Here is a 20,701-nt window from a genome sequence, read left to right on the forward strand (position 1 = left end):
GTGGGTCATAGAGGATCCTGCTGTGATTTATGTCGGAGAGTGTTTTGCCTATGTTCTCCTCTAGGAGTTTTACAGTTTCTGGTCTTATGTTTAGATCTTTAATCCATTTTGAGTTTATTTTTGTGTATAGTGTTAGAAAATGTTCTAGTTTCTTTCTTTTACAAGTGGTTGACCAGTTTTCCCAGCACCACTTGTTAAAGAGATTGTCTTTATTCCATTGTATATTCTTGCCTCCTTTGTCAAAGACAAGGTCCATGGATTTATCTCTGGGCTTTCTATTTTGTTCCATTGATCTATATTTCTGTCTTTGTGCCAGTACCATCCTGTTTTGATGACTGTGGCTTTGTAGTAGAGCCTGAAGTCAGGCAGGTTGATTCCTCCAGTTCCATTCTTCTTTCTCAAGATTCCTTTGGCTATTTGAGGGTTTTTTTGTATTTCTATACAAATTGTGAAATGATTTGTTCTAGCTCTGTGAAAAATACCATTGGTAGCTTGATAGGGATTGCATTGAATCTATAGATTGCTTTGAGTATTATAGTCATTTTCACTATATTGATTCTTCCAATCCATGAACATGGTATATTTCTCCATCTATTAGTGTCCTCTTTGATTTCTTTCACCAGTGTTTTATGGTTTTCTATATATAGGTCTTTAGTTTCTTTAGGTAGATATATTCGTAATTATTTTATTCTTTTCGTTGCAATGGTGAATGGAATTGTTTCCTTAATTTCTCTTTCTATTTTTTCATTATTAGTGTATAGGAATGCAAGGGATTTCTGTGTGTTGATTTTTTTATGCTTTCTTAAAAGCTCTTCTCTGGCTTCCCAGCAGCCTGGGGAAGACATGGCCTGGTAGCCTTGGAATCACATTGAATTGGACAGGTGTGAGGCCTGCTAGACCTCAGCCCATTGTAGAGAGGGGAGGCTCATTGTAGGCTCAGGGAGGCCAAGATGACTGGCTCGCCAGCCCATAGCTAATTTCTCTATACTGAAGGCTTTTCTTGCCCTTTTGTGTGGGCAGCACCAAGGCCAGTGTGGCTTCTTGTGATATGTAAAAGGAGCCTATGAAAACTCTGGGTTAGGCTAACTGAGCATGGATTTTTAAGTTTTTGAAAGTTAGACTCCAGCCTCTTAATTGAAGAGGTTTCATTTAAGGTTGCTGAGTTTCATGAAGGTTTCTGGGCTTTCAGAATATTTTAGAGTAACCATAGTAGCAACAATAACTTATATTTGCATAGTAACTGTCTTCTCAAGGCAGTATCTTAAGCAGCTCTGTGTGGAAAGTACTAATATTATCCCCATTTTATAGATGGGTAAACTGAGGTTTAGAGAGGGTGACTTGTCCAACATCTCACAGTGAAACATGGAAGGGCCAGGGTTCAGATCTAGGCGATCTGGACCTAGTCTACCCCCTTAGCCACTGTCCTTTACTGGCTCCCAGTAAACCTAGGAGTGACACAAACAGTGAGCTGTCACTTTGGAAGTAGTCAGGGGCAGAAAGGCAACTACTTGGGGTGGTATCTGGGGTGCACAGACCAATTTAGGCCAACTTAGTGTGTCTGCTTTAGCATTGCCTTGCTGTCTATAAGCATTTATTGGGCATCTGTTGTGTGTCTGGCACCATGGGAGCATGGACTGGCACAGATGTCCACTGGCTGTGCATTTTCAAGTATTCCCCAAGATCTCCACTTCTCTCGGGCTCTAGGAGGTCATATCAGTGGCTAAGGGTGGGGAAGTCTTGTGGCACCCAGAGAATGTTCTGGACTGAGTGTTGATGGGGGAGAGCAAGGGGAAGAAGTCCTTGTTCACAGAGGTGAGCTCATGGCTATTATTAGCCATGGGTGGCGTGACAACCAGAAGCACCTGGAAACAATAATGCAGGTGATGTTGATAAAAATCTATTCTTACACATTTATAGCTTTACCAGGACACCCTGAGACCACTTCTTGCTAACTGAAATATTCTAGAACCTGGCATCTCTTATCTCCCCGAACAAATTATTTTAGACTCTGGAACTTTTGCAAGTTGCAGAGATGCACAGGATGTACATGTGTATATTTTCCCCTCTGTGTTTCTTACAGGTCTCAGCAGGGAAGCAGGGGAAGCATAAGTTAGCTCTTAGCTAGAGTGGCTGCCTGAAAGGAAAAACAAAGCTTTGATTGCCCATCTCTGGGGATGCTGAGGCTCGGTGCCGAGGCATGAACTCAGAGAAGGTGGACTATGCCTGGAAAAACTTCCTTAGGCAGGTTGCTAATCTCTGTCTCCTGCAGAGAAGTCTGGCCTTGAGATGGTCAGCTCCTGAAACAGGACACCCTTGCTGGGTGCACCTCACCTCCCAGAGTCACATCCCTGAAGAATGCACTTTGGCCCTTGCTTGCCTCCCATGGAATTCTGCTGTGTCTGCAGTGATTGCAGATATTGGGAGCTATGTGTGCTGGGCACCTCCTCAGATCTTGAAGGGGCAATCCAGGAGTAAAAGGAGCTCCTTTTACTGCCTTGTGTATTGTCTGGGTTAGCACCCCTTTCTCAGGTAAAGGGCCACTTGCTTCATCTTGCAGATCTTTGGTGAAGGATATAGGACTTCAAATGTAGTAGTTTGGGAAACCAGGAGGTGTCAGCTAGAATGGGGAAGAGGGAGCAGCTTCTGAAATCAGTAGCTGTGGGGTCTGGCTGGAGTTTACTTTAGAAGTACAATCAAAGAAGGTCAGTGAGTCTCTTTATCCCCAGAACATCCCCCAGCCCATTTGCTGGGGCTTTATCATTAGTGGTCCATCTCTAATAAACACTTCTTTAAAAGTGAGAAGAGCTCCAACCCCCAGGCTTCATCCATGGGTAAGACTGGAGTGCTGAGTATAGGGGCACAGGAAGGTTATAAATAAACTACCGAGAGATCATTTGTGCCCCCCCACCAACCCACCACCATCCCCAACCTGCACATTCCCTCCTCTCATCCTACCAGAACCAGCCAGGGCTTCTGCTCCGGATAGGGTGACCAACCATCATGGTTTCCCAGGGATGCAGGGCTATCAGTGCTAAAATGGGGAAGATCCTGGGCAGATGGAGACATGTTGGTCACAGTAGCTCCAGAACCCCCAGGCTCTTGCTTACATGAGCATGGAGCCTCCCACTCTCTGTAAGAGTTCATGATCGAGTGTCCATCTCTTTGTCAAAGGAGTCTCTTGAAGGAAAAGAGGAGCAGAAGGAGGACCAGGTTTCATTTAGTTCTTAGCTCCATGCCTGTTATGTAGTGGATATCAGTAAATGTTCAGTGTAGAAATAACTGACCAGCCGGCTGTGGGTATGTTCTATTGGTTAGAGCCCAAGTTCGGGCTTTGAGGAGATACATGATTTCTGAATTCTGATCCTAGTTATGATTATGGCTCAATGCCTCAGTTTCCCCTAAAACTATATCTATATATCCACATCTGTATCCGTTCATCCATCTTTCTCTCTATATCATTCATCTATCTGTTATCTATTAACATCATCTATATCTATCATATGTTTTGTCTATCATCTACCTATTATCTATATCTATCATCTATAATACTGATCTGTCTATCTCCCTCTCAATTATTTAGCTATGTTGCTCTCTCTCTCTCATTTACCAATCATGCATCTATCATCAGTCATCTATATCTATCTATCTACCTACCTATTTTGCTCTAAAGCTCACAGCAGTTTTGAAGAAATATAGACAATATGAACCAGATCTTCGGGAGTAAATGGGGCCTATGTGGGCACCTGTCTAGCTGTCATAGGCCACTCACTGTTCCTCAAACACTCCATGTACATTCACTATTTTTCCAGGCACCATTGTAACCTTGGAAAATTAATCCAGCTTCCCAAAGGGGCTCTTCCCTATGAAGATGTGGCAGGTACCTTGCCCTGAGTAACTGGTGCCTCTGCTCAGGCCACGGCATCATGACTGTTGACACTCTTCTTCTCTTCCAGACAACCTTGGCCTTCTACAAGTGTTTGCTGGGCGGGTGCGCTTTCTGAGTGGCCGTGCCATGCTTGATGTCACAGAACGTCTGTCCGGTGAGCCCCAGCCTTCCAGCCCATCTCTCTTCTCTCCTGGCATGTAGCTGAGCCACCCACTTATCTTAGACCAAAAAAAACCAACAACAACAAAAAAAAACCATGAAATAATCCTACAGACCATTTAAAAAATATGATAAGCTGCTTGTTTAAAAAAATGTATTGTTTATTTGGCTATGCTAGGTCAGCTGCGGCACGAAGGATCTTCGATCTTCCTGTGACAGGCAGGATCTTTTCTTTTTTTAGTTGCGGCATGTGGGAGCTATAGTTGTGGCATGTGGGATCTAGTTCCCTGATCAGAGATTGAACCTGTGCCCCCTGCCTTGGGACCATGGAGTCTTAGTCCCTGGACCACCAGGGGAGTTCCAATAACCTGCTCTTAAAAAATAATTCCAGGGTGCTCCGTGTGTGTTGCCTGCCTGAGGGCATCATTCCCACTCCTCTGCCCACCCTCATCTCTTGCTCCAGGTCTTACCTCTGCAACCTGGTTCAATCCTCCCTGGGCCCCTGGAGTTGCCCCTTACTTCCAGTACAGGTGCCAGGCCTGCTCCGAACAGGTGGCCTGAGTGAGATCAGGCTGGGGGCTACAATGCAGCTCCAGGGCCAGGTTGGGGTGCCCTGAAGTGAGAATGGGGTCATGTAGCACCTTGGGTATCAGACAATGAACCCTTTCCTGTTACTCAAAATCAGCATTCTCTGATTGTATAGGTACTTTGTGGGCCCCAGAGATGAGTGGGTATCCATTTACTGTGAATATTATCCATCTATTTCCTCTCAAAAACAAGAGTTTCTACATAGCTCTTCTATTAACTCTGTGTCAGCCAGGAAAAGGGAAGAAAATTTCAATTGTCACAAGGCATGGACTAATAATAGCACAGCTTAACACGGGAGTAAATCTTCTGCTAATTACTTCAGCTGCCTTTTAAGCTCGACTTTAATGGCATTTTCCTCATGATGCTGGGACTGTCAGCTGGGGGGGACACCCAGCTCCCCTCAGGCAGGTGAATGTGAACTGAGAGTGGAAGTGAGCTTTCTGGGGCCAGGGTGTAGACGTCTCACTGCCAGAGGAGAGAGTCCAGGGGAGAGGCGTCATGGGGGGGAGGAGTGGATGAGGTGTGAAAGATTAGCGGGAGGTAAGCCCTTTACCCTTTGGTGGGGTCAGGGAGCCTGGGCTCAGCTGCCTGGGATAGTTTTCACCTCTATGTTCACAGGAGAGATTCAGTGGAGATTTAGGAAACCTTTGAGTTATTTGTTGTTGTTCAGCAGCTCAGTCGGGTCTGACTCTTTGCGACCCCATGGACTGCAGCATGCCAAGCTTCCCTGTCCTTCACCATTTCCTGGAGTTTGCCCACGTTCATTGAGTCAGTGATGCCATCCGACCATCTTGTCCTCTGTCATTCCCTTCTCCTTCTGCCTTCAATCTTTCCCAGCATAAGGGTCTTCTCCAGTGAGTCAGTTCTTCACATCAGGGGGCCAAAGTATTGGAGCTTCAGCTTTAGCAGTAGTCCTTCCAATGAATATTCAGGGTTGATTGCCTTTAGGCTTGACTGGTTTGACCTTCTTGCTGTCCAAGTGACTCTCAAGAGCCTTCACCAGCACGACACCTCAAAAGCATCAATTCTTCAGCACTCAGCCTTCTTTATGGTCCAACTCTCACATCCATACATGACTACTGGAAAAACCATAGTTTTGACTATATGGACCTCTGTTGGCAAAGTAATGTCTCTGCTGTTTAATATGCTGTCTAGTATGGTGGGTTAATCAGATGATTCGTTTTCTTTCCCTTCCGTCTGACTGCCCCTGACTCTTCCCCCTTGCTCCCCCACCACCCCGTCCCTTACCCCTTTCCCTCCCCGTGCCCCTCCCCTCCCTTGTTCCTCCCCCACCACTTGCATTCCTCCCACCTCCCCTTGCTCCGCCCATCTCCCTTTGCTCCTCCTACCCCCCCCACCACCCTTGGACCTGACCAGGTGGCTTCATGGTTAACTGTGCCCTCCCTTCTCATCCTGTTTCCAGCACAGGTAACATAACTCTCACTTCTTGGTTCCCATGTTATGACGTCGATGTGGCTGAGTTGGCTCCTTGGGTGCAGTCCTGCCTTCCCAGGAATGAGGACCTCCTTGACTTTGGAATTTTCCAAAGTCAGTTTTCATTCCAATCCTTAAGAAAGGCAGTGCCAAAGAATGCTCAAACTACCACGCAATTGCACTCATCTCACACGGTAGTAAAGTAATGCTCAAAATTCTCCAAGCCAGGCTTCAATAATATGTGAACCGTGAACTTCCAGATGTTCAAGTTGGTTTTAGAAAAGGCAGAGGAACCAGAGATCAAATTGCCAACATCATGGATAAAGGAAGAAAGTTCCAGGAAAACATCTATTTCTGCTTTATTGACTATGCCAAAGCCTTTGACTGTGTGGGTCACAATAAACTGTGGGAGAGTCTTCAAGAGATGGAAATACCAAACCACCTGAGCTGCCTCTTGAGAAACCTGAATGCAGGTCAGGAAGCAACAGTTAGAACTGGACATGGAACAACAGACTGGTTCCAAATAGAAAAGGAATACATCAAGACTGTATATTGTCACAGTGCTTATTTAACTTATATGCAGAGTACATCATGAGAAACTCTGGGCTGGATGAAACACAAGCTGGAGTCAAGATTGCTGGGAGAAATATCAATAACCTCAGATATGCAGATGACACCACTCTTATGGCAGAAAGTGAAGAAGAACTAAAAAGCCTCTTGATGAAAGTGAAAGAGGAGAGTGAAAAAGTTGGCTAAAAGCTCAATATTCAGAAAACTAAGATCATGGCATTCGGTCCCATCACTTCATGGCAAATAGATGGAGAAACAGTGGAAACAGTGTCAGACTTTATTTTGGGGGGCTCCAGAATCACTGCAAATGGAGATTGCAGCCATGAAATAAAAAGATGCTTCCTCCTTGGAAGAAAAGTTATGACCAACCTAGATAGCATATTCAAAAGCAGAGACATTACTTTGCCAAGAAAGGTCCATCTGGTCAAGGCTATGGTTTTTTCAGTAGTCATGTATGGAAGTGAGAGTTGGACTATAAAGAAAGCTGAGTGCCGAAGAATTGGTGCTTTTGAACTGTGGTGTTGGAGAAGACTCTTGAGAGTCCCTTGGACTGCAAGGAGATCCAACCAGTCAGTCTTAAAGGAAATCAGTCCTGAATGTTCACTGGAAGGACTGATGTTGAAGCTGAAACTCCAATACTTTGGCCACCTGATTTGAGGAGCTGACTCATTGGAAAAGACCCTGATACTGGGAAAGATTGAAGGCAGGAGGAGAAGGGGATGACAGAGGATGAGATGGTTGGATGGTATCACCGACTCAATGGACATGAGTTTGAGTAAACTCCAGGAGTTGGTGATTGACAGGGAGGCCTGGCATGATGCAGTCATGGGGTCGCAAAGAGTTGGACACGACTGAGCGACTGAGCTGAACTGTGTTACTGGGTGTGCCCCAAGAGGCCCCCTGTGTGGGGAGCAGGAATCCTGAGGGTATGGCCAGAAAGTCAAGGTACACGTTCCACGGGAGATGGCACAGGGAAAGCCTCAGGCTGAGCTGAGGCAGGCCAGGCCATTCTCATTGGTTCACCACTGTCCCAGGCTGGCTCTGAAATCACAAGGGCACATGCTGCAAAGTATCCTGGGGGCTTGGATGAAGTTGAGTTGATGAAAGAAGGACAAATTGGGGGTCTCTCTAAAAAATAAAACAAAACTCTAGACCAGCCTCTGAAACATGGTACTCCTAGAGATCTGGGGCAGCAAGGAATGGGAAGAGGGTGGGCTTGGGAGTCAAGGCAGGCTTGGCTTCTGCCCTCTGCCCTTGTTAGCTGTGGGGTCTTGGGCCATCTCCTTGACCCCTGAGTGTTGGTTTTCTCCTCTGTGAAACAGACAACTGTCCTGTCTGTCAGGTGAGAGTGAAATGGAGTCACGATAGAAACCTCTGAGCCCTGGGCTCAGGCTCAGGCAGTGCTAGTTTCCCGGGTGTGTCTCAGCTCAGGAAAGCTTCCAGTTTCTTTGCCCATAAATAAACCAAGTGCTTCTTTCAGCAGCGTTTGCCTTCACCAGCACTTATCATTTGGCAGATTGACACACAGAATGTGCTGATTGTCAAGCAAGCATTGTTAGCACGAATGCACTTTGGTTGATGCTACCAAAGCTGAGGGCTCTAGCAACCTGTCTGAAGCAGCGTGGGGGCACCCCTTGACATGGCCTTGACATTGGGGGCAGACCTGGCATTTTCTGTGTGATGGAGGGCTTGCTGGCAGGTTTTAGCCTGTCTCTGAGTTTTCCAGGGTTTAGAGAAGGTGAGGGGCCTGGGGTAACCAGATTTGGAGGGTTCATCATTGGAAAGAATGACTCTGAATGAGGATCCGTGCAGAGCTTGATGGTTTATGAAGCATGTTTGTGCCTCCTGTTACTACTGGGCTTGTCATGAGGTTCGGCATTGAGACGCCAGGGAGGCCATGATGGTCTTATCTCCTGCTGGCAGTTTTATTTTCCAGAATGCTTCATTTGAGAGGATCCTGATCTTTCTCCCTAGAACAAGTGTTCTCTGTGTGAGTTCTCCTAGGTGGTAATGCAGATTAAAGCTCTTCTAGGGCTACCTTCTCTGTCGCGTGCACAGGCACTTCACCTGCATCTATTATCTCACAGTCTCAAGACTTTGGTTCAGAATTCCTTTCCTCACTTTACAGGTTAGGGGATAGGCTCAGACAGGTTGGGTGGCTTTCTCAAGCTCACACAGCTAGTAAATAGCAGAGAGGATTGCAGTCCAGATGTGCCTGCCTCTTCCCTTTGCCCTGGGCTTCAGGGGCCAATGACTCTGTCACAGGCTCCGAGTACTTCTGCCTTTGCATACCCCTTCCTCCATAAACCAACAAACTAAAAGTTTAAAATTATATTTTATGATTGGTTGATATGAACTCAAATATAAAGCAGGTTAGACATCTTCATACTCTTTTTCCTTCTGATTTTAAAAGAATTTAAAATATTTCCAAGAGAAGGCGGTGAGAGAGGAAGGCGGTGAGAGAGGGAGAGAGTGCCTGACTCAAGGAACTGTCCCTCTTTTCTGTCTGACAGTGCTGGTGGCCTCGGTTTACCCCCGAAAGCCTCAGGCCGTGGAGCGCCACGTCCTTCCAGTCCTCTGGTACTTCCTGAACAGCATGATGGGGAACGGCGTCCTGCCCGGGCACAGCGGGAACGTCCGCACGGCCGTCTGCCGGCTGTGCAGGAGCCTCCAGGAGCAGATGGGCTCCCGGCTGCAGGACTTGGCTGCCGGCCAGCCAAAGCAAGTCCTCAAAACGCTCCAGGAGCTCTTAGACACAGAATCCCCGTGAGGCAGCCCCGAGGTCACCGACGGGGGAAGGCATCCGACAGCAGGACAACTGGCAGCTCGGGGCCCTTTCTTCTGGGTTAAAGGTGGATCTGGAATGGGCAGCTGCTATTTTTATCTTATTTTATTTTTTATGATGGAATAATCTCCTGGTCTATTTTCCCTTAGAGTTCCAGATGTATATAATATATTTTGAAGTAGAAATAAAAGAATTGCTTATTTTTCTAAGGTTTTATTATCTTGTATTTTTTTCTGACGTCAGAGAATTTTTCAATAGCTAAGTTTGTGCCAAAGAAAACAGAACGTGATATGGAAACACCCTAAGTGCCCAATTTTGGGTGAATGGATAAAGGTGATGTAGGACACGCACTGCCCACACGTGTAACATATGTGTGCGCCTGCACACACACACACACACCCACACACACACACACACTATAATACTAAGTCATAAAAAAGATGAAATCCTGCAACAACATGGGTGAAACCTGAAGGTATTATGATAAGTGAAATAAATCAAGTGGAGAAAGACAAATACCTTAAGATTTCACTCATCTGGGAATATGAAAGAACAAAAGCAAAAACAAAAAACAAAAAAATGAACAAACTAAACAGAAGTAAATAAATACAGAAAATGTAGTAATAGTTACCATAGAAGAGGGATCGTAGCGGGGATGGGCAAAAAGGGGAAAGAGGATTAATCGTAAGGTGATGAAAACCTTTGGTGGTAAATTCCTTGTAATGTATAGAGAAGTCAAAATATAGTATGGTACACATCAGTATGGTACCTGATGCTGGGAAAGATTGGGGGCAGGAGGAGAAGGGACAACAGAAGATGAGATGGTTGGATGGCATCACCTACTCGATGGACATGATTTTGAGCAAGCTCTGGGTGTTGGTGATGGTCGGGGAAACCTGGCGTGCTTGCAGTCCATGGGGTCGCAAAGAGTTGAACATGACTGAGCAACTGAACTGACTGACTGACACACAGAGAATTCTAGAAAGAAAATAAACATGGTAACAGTAAAACCAGTTGCTGATGCTACTGAGGCAAAGAACTAGGGAGATAAAGTGTAGCACAGACCCCCCATGTTGCAGACCGTGTTGCAGCATAGCTCCTGTCTGTGAATAGCTGGAGAAGCCCTGCTGCACCCAGAGACCCTGAGCTGCTCACTCAAATCCAGCCCATCTGTCATAAGCCTGATGTGGGGTGAACACAAGCATCTCTGGGAGCATCCTGCTTCTGCTTTACAATATCTTCAGTGCGGTATCTGCTGGTCCTGTGGGAACCTTCTAAAGAATCTAAAGGCAAGGAGAGTTTGATACTGACACTGGCATTACTAAAAGCCTTCTCTGCAAGGCTTTTCTGGCTAGTTTCTGAAGAGGACTAGATTATGTTTCACACTTGAAACTTCTTTCAAACTCTATTCACTTATTTATCTTTAGCTGTGCTTGGGCTTTGTTGCCGCACAGGGTTTTCTCTAGTTTCGGCAAGCAGGGGCTACTCTCCAGTGTGATGCTTGTTCTTCTCATTGCAGCGGCTTCTCCTGTTGTGGAGTACAGGCCCTAGGGCACGCGCACTTCAGTAGTTGTGGCACGTGGGTGCAGTAGTTGTGGCTTTTGGGCTCTAGAGCACAGGCTCAGTAGGTGGTACACAAGCTTAGTTGTCATTCGATACGTGAGATCTTCCTGGATCAGGGATCAAACCCATGTCTCCTGCGTTGGCAGGTGGATTCTTTACCACTGAGCCACCAGAGGAGCCCTCAGCCTTGAAACTTAAAGGACCGGATGAAGAATAAAGCTCCGGATGTGCAGATGTCTTGTGGGAGCTCTGAAACCACACAGGTCACTCCGGCTGGGGCAGATCACGGAGTTGGAGAGGTGTGTTGGATGTGGGCTGGGCCAGAACACAAAGCTGGAGCCACTGATGGAGCAGTGAGAGAATGGGAGACGGGGTTCTGGCAGTGAGAGGGGAACAATGTTCCAGGCTGGGGTTCTGGGCACAGTGAGCGTGGCTCTGTCTTGCCAGGGTCAGTGGCAGGTTGACAATAGCATGACCAGGAAGAACTAGAGCTCAGATCATGACCTCTAATGCATGCTAAGGTGCAGGCTGAAGGGGCAATATCCCAGTGCCAACCAAGGAGCCGTAGCACCTCTGGGGCAGATCCGAAGGCAAGTCCCCAAGGCCCAGCTTCAGACCAGCAAGTTCTCTGGCAGGCCCACCAGTGGACCCCTCTCCACTGTCACCTACCCCCAGGTACAGCATCAGGTCTACTTCAGTGTTCTGAGCCCCTCCTGAGAGTATAGCCCAGAACAGGCTGGGAAGCTTTGAACCAACTCAGTTGTTTCCAAACCCCTGGATGCCCCCAGCTGGGGAAGCCTCTTTTTCATTATGTGGTGTTGCCACCACATAACTAGGCTCTCCCCTCCCCTTGGCACAAATTCCCTGGGGTGAGGCTAGGCGTGGGACAGTCATCCTGGGACTTGGGCTTTTAATAGGCGGCTTAAAGGTGTGGGTAATTCCAGTCCCAGCCTGAGCAGCTTCTCACCTCCTTATGACCTTTGCTGGGGCTTCCCCCTGCACCATCTCACCCTTTGTTGATTCTGACTGCTGCTGCTGCTGCTGCTGCTAAGTCGCTTCAGTCGGGTCTGACTCTGTGTGACCCCATAGACGGCAGCCCACCAGGCTCCCCCGTCCCTGGGATTCTCCAGGCAAGAACACTGGAGTGGGCTGCCATTTCCTTCTCCAATGCATGAAAGTGGAAAGTGAAAATGAAGTCGCTCAGTCATGTCTGACCCTTAGCAACCCCATGCACTGCAGCCCACCAGGCTCCTCTGGCCATGGGATTTTCCAGGCAAGAGTCCTGGAGTGGGGTGCCATTGCCTTTTCCGGATGATTCTGACTGGCTGAGGTTAAAGACCTGCTAGATGGTGAGCCCATCAAAGACACCCAAGAGGCTGATTTTATACAATTTAATTAATTGAGTTTGCTTGGACTCTAAGTAGGCTTTTTCAATTTGGTTTGGAGACTGACTTTTCCTGCTGGTCCAGATCCTAGAGACTTAGGGACTTCCTTGGCATCCAGTGGTTAAGACTTCACCTTCCCATGCACAGGGTGAGGATTCAATCCCTGGTTGAGGAGCTAAAAATTTTTTTAAGAAAAAAAAGTTCCTAGAGCCTGTCAGAATGTTTCAGAATTTTTTAGAACTGTAGATGTGCATGCTAAGTTGCTTCAGTTGTGTCCGACTCTTTGTGACCCCATGAACTGGGGCCCTAGCCTACCAGTCTCCTCTGCTCATGGGATTTCCCAGGCAAGAATACTGGAGTAGGTTGCCCTGCCCTCCTTGAGAGGACCTTCCTGACCCAGGGATCGAATCTGAGCGTATTATGTCTCCAGCATTGGCAGGTGGGTTCCTTAGCACTAGCGCCACCTGGGAAGCTGGATAGGACTGTAGGAGCCGAGGGATTTTAAAGGCAGAAGTTAAACTCAAAGACATTGATTGCCCTGTCTTCCTGCACTTGGGTCCTGCCTTCTGTCTTCAAACCGGAAGTTTTCCATCTCCTGTACTTTGTACCCATCCTCACAGTTGGGTGTTCAACTGAAAACATCTGAAAAGCAAAGAATAAATCTTTATGTGTGTGTGTGTGTGTTTTTTTTTCCTTCACTATCTTAGGTTTTAATCTAGTCTCTGGGCAGCTGGGCTCTGCAGGTGACACTCCTGGCACAAATCAGTGGGGAGGGGCTGGATGGTTCTGGGTGCCTCAGGAAATTATGTGGAACCTAGGAAAATGGTACAGATGATCCTACTTGCAGGGCAAGAATAGAGAGGCAGATGCAGGGAATGGATGCGGGGACACAGGGCAGGCCAGGGGGGTGGAAATAAGCCAGGAGATTGTGATTGGTGTGTGTGCACTGCCATGTGTAAAGCCCACAGCCAGTGGGAACCTGCTAGACAGCACAGGGAGCCCAGCTCTGTGCTGACCTGGAGAAATGGGATGGAGCGGGGTGGGAGGGAGATCCAAGAGGGAGGGGCCTATGTACACATACAGCTGACTCACTTCATTGCACAGCAGAGGCTGGTGAAACGTGGTAGAGCAACTATACTCCAACTGAAAAAAAAAGTTCTTGCATCATTACTTTTAAAGCAAAGGAAAGACAGTTTATTAGTAACTTGGGCCTGTCAGGAGTGCCTGGAAGAATGAGGCTTATTGGGAATGAAGACTGTCCTGAAAACCATGGTGGGTTTGAGCAGAGCCCACTCCATTATTTGCTTGGTGGTGTGCAGCCAGGAGCTCTAACTTACAAGATGCCCTTGGGGTGGGAATACAGCCTTGAGCTATGGAAGAGCTTCTCTCTCTCTCTCTCTCTCTCTCTCTCTCTCTCTCTCACTTTCTCTCTCTCCAGTGTCAGAATCAAGGAACAAAGGCTTGTCTGAAAACGTGTAACTGCTTAGGAATTCCTTGCTTGGGAATTTTTGACATTTTCTTACAGGCTCCACTTCTTCTCTTATTCTCTCTTCCCTGCTTCATTTCTTGTCTCCTGAGTGAAGAAATAGTTCTCCATTCTGATTGCACTTCAGAATCATCCAGTGAGATCTGAAAAAATGCTGAGGCTTGGGCCCGCCCCTGGGGGTTTTGATTCGATCCATGAGCTGGGCAACAGCTAACTCCAAGTTCCTGAAAAACAGCTTAGGCAAACAATAATACATAATGCTTGGAAGACAAACAAGTTTTTGTAAAAACAATTGAAGTGAGCTTAGTGAAGCTGGGTTACAGTTATTATTTATTAAGCAAGTTATAATTTAATGGATCTAACTGATGACTAGCCTTGGTTTCACAATGTATTGTTTGATACATTTATATATTGCAAAATTATTACCACCATAGCATTAACTAAAACCTCCATCTGATCACATAATCACTACTGTTTTTGTGTGTTGAGAACATTTAAGATTTACTCTCTTGGTAATAGTCATCTATATAACACAGAATAGTTAGCGATAAGAGCCATGTTGTATGTTAGATTCCCAGAATTTATTAACCTTATAACTAGAAATTTATACAATTTGATCAATATCTCCCCATAGCATGCCCCCCGCCCCTGCCCCCTACCTCCTCAGCCCCTGGTAACCACCATTCTATTGTCTGTTTTTTGAATTCACCTTTTTTGATTCCACATGTGAGTGAAATCAGGCAGTATTATCTTTCTCTATCTGACATTTCACTTCGCATAATGCCCTTAAGTTTCATTCAAGTTGTTACAGATGGCAGGGTTTCCTTCTTTCTCATGACTAAATGGTATTCCGGTGTATGTGTGTATATGTGTGTGTGCGTATATGTGTGTGTGTGCTTGTGTGTGTGTGTATGTGTGTGTGTGTGTGTGTGTATCTCACAGTTTCTTTTCTCATTTCTTCTCTGTCTTCTCTTTGTTTCTTTTCTCAAGTGATTCTAATGGGTGGCCAAATTCTGAAATCACAGTAAAATCAGAGGAGCAGAAAACAGCAATGGCTTTGGCCCTGTGGGCATCTGGGCTGTCAGCTCTCCCCACCTGGCGGCCTTGGGGTGTCCTGGCTGGGGACAGAGACTGATGGAGGCCAGATACTGGAGTCAGAGAGGCTAGACTCAAGTTCAGGCACTGTTGCTTCTGGTGCGTGGCCTTGGAACCACTTGTCAATCTCTCTGATCTTTCCTTATCAATCTTGTGTGTGTGGGATAGGATTTGTGGAAATCAATGAAGACCAACCAAATGAGAAGTGCAAAGACTCTTTATTCAGAGCTTGCTATAGCCAGGGAGTGTTTTAGCAAGATCTCGTGCTTTGGCAGAGGTTCAAGGGCAGGCAGAAGATTGAGAAAATGGGAAGGTTTCAGGTATGCCATCATTATTGGAGGCTGTTGGCCTGGTGAAGGTGTAGATACCACGTGGACCATGGCCTGCTGGCAACAGCAGTATCTCTAATGCTTGTTAAAGTGGGGACCCTTGGGTCACACTCTAGACCAACTGAATCAGAAACCTCAGTCATCCTTACACACTCTAAAGTGCCTGAGCCACAGCTTCAGTGCTCTGAGTAGGTCCCAGAGTAGTCCACACTTGGGAATGAGCATCCTTAAGTCAGTATTTCTCAAATGCGGTTGATGAAAACTTTGGGAAGAGGCATGGAGACTGGAGAAGAGAGAGAGACAGGAATCAAGGTGCTTGTAAAAAATCAGATTTTTATTCTCAGCTATAGACCTGTCCCGGGAGTGAGGGACCTGGGAGTCTGATCTACCCGGGATCAGACAGGTTGCAGAAGCAGCATCCTGATTGCCTGTTCTCAGCAGGGTTTCAGGAGTCCCTGCGCAGGCTGGCAGGGCAGCATCACTGTGTGTACAGATCGCTCATCAGGTGGGCATTTCTGAGTCAGCGACCCTTCAGGGGGCCCAGTTTGGTCTGTGTCGTCACTGGGGCTTACTCAGAGGGCATTATGGTTTCTCTGTATCCTACCAGCTGGTGTTCCAGTGAGGAAGGTTATAACATTTGAAGGTTTTGTTTTGCTTTAATCACAGCTGTATAATTACCTCTCTGTGGGTTGATGGTTATTATTAGCGTCACCTTGGGTTCTCCTTGAGAATTTTTATATCCAGAAAGTGATCCAGCACCTCTGTGGGCTGCTGTCAGAAGCTGTTAACTGAACCAAAGCTTTAACATATCACCAGGTCTTGTAAACATAGCCAATCCTTTCCCCTTCCAAAGGAGGGGAAAAAAAAAAAAAGCCAGATAAATAATTTTCATGAAGGCAATTTGTTTCCCAGGGGCTGTATTTCCTTTTTGTCTCATCCAGCAGTTTTTTACTGCTCTGGGACACTGACAATAAAGTAGAAGAGGTGTCTCCAGAGTAAGGCTTTGTCTGCTCCTGCCAGAAGGCTTCACCTGGAAGCCCTCTCTGGGGGTCATGGCAATGAGCAACAAATATTTTTTGAAAAGACTTTTTTTCCCCTTAATGCCAGGGACAGTTTTATATGCGCATGGAGGAGAGGGATGGGGAAGTGGTTGAGGTGTGTAGAGGGGATTATTATTTTTTAAAATTTTCTTGGAAATTTTGAGTTTCCATCTAAGTTAGTTAATTTTGAGTTTCCATCTAAGTTAGTTTAATAGGAATGGCTATCGCTATAGCTAGACTTTGGCTAGATATGAAAAATAATTTCCTTTCTGTAAAAGCTGGAGAAAACAGAGAATTTCTTCCAGAGAAGTTTGTGGTTTTCCTAGACTGTTCCCCAGAATAATCTGAACATTGTTGCAATATGTTTTAGAACCAAGGCTGGCCAGGGAATAGGGGACTTTCTTTGCAACAGGCTGACAATGTGTATTTGGAGGAAAACATCTGACATCTCTCAGCCTCTCTTTTACTCCATTTGTAAAAGGCAGTGAAAAAATACTTACTTTGTTCATCTTCTAGGATTTTTTCCCCCAAAAGATATAATGAAACAATGTAGATAATTGTATTTTGAAAAAGTAGAGTGTTATACACAAAGAAATAATTATGATGAACTCTAGTCTTATCCCAGTAAAACCTGCTATTCTGAAGACATGCCAGTCATTCCTACCAGCTGACTGACAGATCACTTACAACTCAATGTGGGAATAAATGGGAGATTCAGAAGCTTAATTTGCTTTTCCCCTGTTTGGTATGTTTGACATATGTAGTTGCGATTGCCAGCAAAATGTTTTAAAGTCTTTTCACTTTGAAAGACACCGAATTCTTCAAAGAAGGAAGTCAATTCTAGCGGAGTTTGACAGCTGTTTTTATCTTTCTCTAAGGATCAAAGCACAGATCTAGGAGGGGGAAATGGTCTTGAGTTCTTTTCTTAATCAGAATCTTAGCATGCAGAGACGGCAGAACTGAACACTAAAAACAAAGATGACCGAGGGATTATGACTTCAGTCCCCCCAAATGGCTCCAAGAGATGGTTTAGAAAAGGCAGGTTTGCTCATGCCTTACAGATGGCAGAATTAGCTGATTAGCATTGTTATTACTGCCTGGTAGATGAAGAAACGAGCCTGTAAGGCCAGGTCACAGGGTGAGTCAATGGAAGTGTCAGGTCTCCAGCCCAACCAGGAGTGGGAGAGTCTGGCTCCCAGGGAAAGGGTCACATTCACCACGTCCTCCCTCCTTTCTCCTTCTGCTTCCTTCACTTCCAGCCCATCTGGTCGGTCTAGGGGCATTACCTCAGTCCTTAGCATTGTTGCATGCCAGTCAGATTGCTGCCTTGGGTGCCAGACTTCAAGGATGTCTGAAATTACAGCATTTGGAACCCAGATTACCAGGTTGGTCAACTTCTTCAGTCACCGGATGCAAGGCCCACAGACTATTGTAAAGTTACTTTCTGAAGTCCGTGAGTGTAATCAAGCCAGCAGCATCCAGGGTCCTCCATAAAACTGAATTAGAGTCCCGAGTGAATTAACTGTTTGCTCCTTCGCATGTGCAATGCATCTTTAATTACATTTCATAAAACTGTCTGAATGGATTGATGGAACTTTATTTAAACTTCTGGTAGTATAAGGAGGAAACCATAGTGCAGTATAACATGTTCTGTTAATATAGGCTTGAAACACATTTACTTTATGGCAGTTCAACAGACTTTGATGCGGGGCTACTTAAAAATATATTACCTTTGATAAGTTTGCTTTGGCAGATAAGAGTGGATGTTGGCAGCCTGTATACAGTCAACCAGATGATTAACTGACAAGCATGTTGACACTTAATAATTCATAGCACCAGCTCCCCTGATACATACACAAATACTGGGTTATTTTAGGAAAAAAGAATATATTTCTCAAAATCCCTTTCCTTCACCTTGTAGGGTTTATGAGGCTAGTCTTGTCAAACATAAGCTCTTCACAATGAAAGTAAAGTCTCTTTGGTCTGTGTCTGCCCTGAATTTTCTATCAGCATGGGTTATTTTAGGTTCTGGACTGGGTATATGATGCGAGGAAGGAATATAGATCATGCTTATAGTAAGGAACCACACAGACCCAAGCTATGGAAGGAAGTTATATTTCATTCTGAAGATTGTTTTTAAATTTGCAAAAAGCTACACTATTCCACTTGAATATTATATTTGCTTTTTTTACTCCATGAATCCTTTTGGCAGAACTAGAAAACTGTGGTTCTCCCTTGGTGCAGTACTGTTTGCTTCATCACTAACAAGCTGGATAAAGAGGGGGCTGAACACCTCCCTCTTTGCAGCTCTGGGGTCCCCATGGGCATGGGGGATGGCCGTCCCATCCCCCAAGAAGAAAAGGAGTTGGCCCCAAGAAGAATCTGGATATGATATGCACCCCTTAACTGAATCTCCTATGTGGGCTTGCTTTGCCTTTGTACTCAATATTCCTTCTTGGTTTCTAACTATGAAGAAAAAGAACAGACTCATAAGTCTTTAACAGGTTGGGTTTATTGGCTTAATTAATTTAAAAAGACAAGACAAAACAAAAAATCTCTGCTCTCCCTTCCCCTAGAGCACAGGAAGTGGATTGGACCCAACACAGATGAGGGCTTAGGCACAGGGGGAAGACAGGTAAGAGTGACCCATCTGAGAAGCTCTAGAGCTGGGCTTGCCCCACATGGCCACCAACAGTGAGTTTTTTCCAAGGCAGAGCCAAAGACACAGGTTTGAGGAAAGGCCTGGCCACAGGAAGGGTGAAACAATGGATTTTCACACAAGTGGTTCAATGGGGTGGATTTAATTTATTTTTACAGAGTTTAATTCAGAATGTAATTTGGGCTGAGTACAGTGGTTGGGATGAGTGAGTGGAAAGTGAGTGAAAGTTGCCCAGTTGTATCTGACTCTTGGTGACCCCATGGACTATACGGTCCATGGAATTCTCCAGGCCAGAATACTGGAGTGGGTAGCTGTTCCCTTCTCTAGGAGATCTTCCCAAACCAGGGGTTGAACCAGCGTCTCCCACATTGTAGGAGGATTCTTTACCAGGATTCTGAGCCACAAGGGAAACCCATCGTTGGGATAGTAGCCCCTGAAACTCATCTTTGGCTCATCTGTTCCTGGGCCAGCTTGGCACTGCTTCGTCTTAGACCTTTACTGCCTCTTAGCTCTTTGGCCTCAGCAACCCCTCCCCTTTGCCGCTCTCCTGGAAGATGACCTGGGATTCTTGAAGCCTTTGGGTCCTTGGGCATCTTGATGGCTATGCTAGCTCATTGCCCCTGCTGCCTGGGCCTAGAGGTTTCTGGGTCTCTCATTATATGACATATGAGAATATATGGTGGCAGCCTGGCCCTGTCCTGGCACAGCAGGTGCTCAGTGGAGGCAGGGGGAGGAAAACTCATCAGCCGGTTCACCGCTGATGGCAGGAATCCTGGGTGCCCTGGATCCCCCCACTGCTGCCTGCAGGACAGACAGGAGGGGTGGGTGCTTGCTGCTATTTTACCAGCCTAGCTTTCATGGGGGTGGGGCTCTCCTCTTACAGAACCACCTGCCAGGCACCCTCATGAAGGCAGCAATGGTTCATTCCAGACCGTTCCAGGGCATTCTCTCTGATACTGAGCCTCCTCCATCACATAATATGCTGCCTGGCTCCTAGCTGCCCACTTTTCCCTCATATCACTGCAGCTGGGTACAATCAGCCCACCTCCCACCCCCCACCCCGACTTAAACCAGCCCCAAACCTCTAAGATAAGGCCCTTTGGGGGAGGGTGGCAGGGCCCGGGCTGGAAATCAGCCTCACTTTCCATTCTTTCGGATCTGGCTCCCCGTTCTCATCCTATCACTAGACTTGTCATTGCTGAGGTTATGTCCCCATGTAGAATCAGTTTCATCAGCTAGGTCCCTGTCTCATCTCCTGGCAGCTGGGGTTCTGTGTTGTTTCTTCAGACCTCCAGGAAGCTGGCCTCGAAACCTCACATAGGGCAGGACCCCTTCTGACCAGTTCTTACCTCTAGACTGGATGGCTCCGCACTGCTCGCTTCCTGAAAGCTTGCCTATGGCGCCCAGCCCTCGGCAGCATGCTGCCAGCCTAACCGTGCAGGGAGATGGCCTGAACAAGTTTGATCCCTACCTCAAACAAGTTCCCTGAAGCTGGCTGCTCTCACACACTTACCCAGGTCCTGCCTGCTTGGGTGGCTTTAAACTGCCAGGGTTTCCTGCAGCCTGGGCAGTTCCCAGGATCCACCCTCCCGCCTGGGGTGTGACTCCGCCCCACCGTGGCCTGAGTTCTGCTCTGAGAATTAGAGCAGATACACAGAAACACGATCTCACGGTGGGCGTGTACAGACATTTCCCCACAGAGGGGCAAGTTGTGGCCCCTCG

The 20,701-nt window shown here is 46.5% G+C and overlaps 1 protein-coding gene across 2 annotated transcripts in view; it reads left to right on the forward strand.

The window, feature by feature from the left end:
• The window catches only part of TOGARAM2 (TOG array regulator of axonemal microtubules 2), a 58,739-nt gene extending 49,103 nt beyond the window's left edge, over positions 1-9,636 (forward strand). The window contains exons 20-21 of one of the 2 annotated variants that reach the window (XR_006059145.2): positions 3,954-4,040; positions 9,151-9,172. Coding sequence is in view for 1 of the 2 variants with exons in the window: in XM_015094278.4 (XP_014949764.3) it covers positions 3,954-4,040; positions 9,151-9,407 (344 nt within the window). In the remaining variant the exon portion in view is untranslated. Of the gene's footprint in view, positions 1-3,953; positions 4,041-9,150 lie in introns of both variants that reach the window. The other variant, XM_015094278.4, reaches the window with a different exon arrangement.
• The last annotated feature ends 11,065 nt before the right edge of the window (positions 9,637-20,701 follow it).

The sequence above is a fragment of the Ovis aries genome, chromosome 3 (assembly GCF_016772045.2).
Source record: "Ovis aries strain OAR_USU_Benz2616 breed Rambouillet chromosome 3, ARS-UI_Ramb_v3.0, whole genome shotgun sequence".
In the NCBI taxonomy this organism is placed as follows: Eukaryota; Metazoa; Chordata; class Mammalia; order Artiodactyla; family Bovidae; genus Ovis; species Ovis aries.